Genomic DNA, 1,576 nt, shown 5'->3' with positions numbered 1-1,576 from the left:
CAATGACCTATCTCTCTGGTTTTGCATCCTAGTATAGATGCTTCTTGGCTCATGATAGAGTCACATTTTATAAATACACCATAACTTGGGACTATGTTAAGTCAAGAGAGTATTTAATACACTCAAAGTAGTAGACATCCTATGTCAGTATCAGTTTGCTGTAGAGCATCAGTTACTTAGCCTTGAGAACACCCAGCTGCCAGAAATTTACAGCTTGTTAAGGCAGTCATCATCAAGACAGGGCATAGTAGCAATACTGCTGGTCCAGTGAGAAATCAACCAAGCTGAACCACCATAAATTGAAAGATGCCCTATAGCTACATCCTTTGTTATGCAAACTGTTCTATCTTACTAAGACCCTGTTTAAGGGTACAATGCTCTTTTTAGGGAGTCCCTATAAAAAAAACCCTGATGGTATCTTCTTTATAAAACTACTGTCTAGTTCTGTGTATTCTTCTTTAAAGACTGCTCTTTCCTCTGCCATACTGCTTGCTCACAGCCTGCATCAAATTGCCTGTTATTTTAATTTGTACTTGTTTCATTCTGATGTGCATGACGTACTGACATTTCTTCCCCATTCCAAAATCTGCAAACTATCTGTAAGGTGGCTCTAATTCCTGGGATTTCTCTGAGCACAGTTTTACAGATATTGGACTTAAAATAGTCTCAGCAACATAGGTCTTATTTTATACTTCCTCTCCAAAGACCTAGAAGCTATCTTTGCAAAAACTGAACAGTACATCTGTAATTGTACCCGGAGATGTTGCTGCAATTGACTGCAGTTTTAATTAAGAAAAACACACTCTGCTATTTAAAAACCAGTCCCTTAAATACAGCTCCCAGTTGAAATCTTCGAGCATCCAGCCATCCCACCCCTTCCAGTGGCCTGATGTGAGACGGGGGAGGAGCCATGCGCAAGCTGGCTCTGGGAAGCAGGAGAGCGCGGGATGGGGAAGTCCCGGAAGTCACTGACCAGAGAGTCTCGGCGGGTTCACTCTGGGCAGCGGTCCCAAAAACTACAGGCTCTTCAGCGGGGCGGGAACCGCTCCCGGTCCGGGCTTGGGGGCGAACCCGGATCGAGGGAGGCGGGTGGGACGCTCCCAGAGGTCCAGGGCGATTGGCAGACGCGGATGAGGGGCGGTGGAGCTCTAGGAGAGGAGCTAACAGGTCGACAGAACAGACAGCGTGGTGATTGGGCGACACGGAAGGAGCTGGACCAGATCTAGCCGCTCATTGGCCTCAGCGGGCGGAGGAGGCGTGGCCGGCGCGCGCGGGAGGGAGGGCGGGGGAGCGGGGCTGGCCTGCCCGAGAGCCGGTCGGGCTACGAGCGCGGCGGCAGCGCGTCCCAGCTCGGCCCCGGTGCCACCCTCCAGTCCGCCGCGCTCCAGCCTGGGGTCTCGGGGCGGGAAGCGCAGCGAAGGGAAGCGGGCGCGGGCAGCAGAGCGGAGGGGTCGAGGCGCGCTGCGCTGCCGCCCGGTCCTCGCCGGGTGTGCGGGCCCCGGGCGCGCGGGGCTCCGCGGCGCGCGCACTATGCGGGCGGATTGCCGGCCGCCGCGATGGCGAGCCGGGCGCCACT

General features: G+C 54.0%; 1 protein-coding gene across 1 annotated transcript in view; it reads left to right on the top strand.

The window, feature by feature from the left end:
• Window positions 1-1,130: 1,130 nt before the first annotated feature.
• The window catches only part of Dcbld2 (discoidin, CUB and LCCL domain containing 2), a 61,332-nt gene continuing 60,886 nt past the window's right edge, over window positions 1,131-1,576 (top strand). The window contains exons 1-2 of the mRNA XM_028760298.1: window positions 1,131-1,188; window positions 1,244-1,487. Of these exons, the coding sequence (XP_028616131.1) occupies window positions 1,131-1,188; window positions 1,244-1,487 (302 nt within the window). The remainder of the gene's footprint in view (window positions 1,189-1,243; window positions 1,488-1,576) is intronic.

This window comes from Grammomys surdaster, unplaced genomic scaffold (assembly GCF_004785775.1).
Source record: "Grammomys surdaster isolate TR1022 unplaced genomic scaffold, NIH_TR_1.0 126398, whole genome shotgun sequence".
Lineage (NCBI taxonomy): Eukaryota > Metazoa > Chordata > Mammalia > Rodentia > Muridae > Grammomys > Grammomys surdaster.
This window is presented reverse-complemented; position numbering and strand designations above follow the sequence as displayed.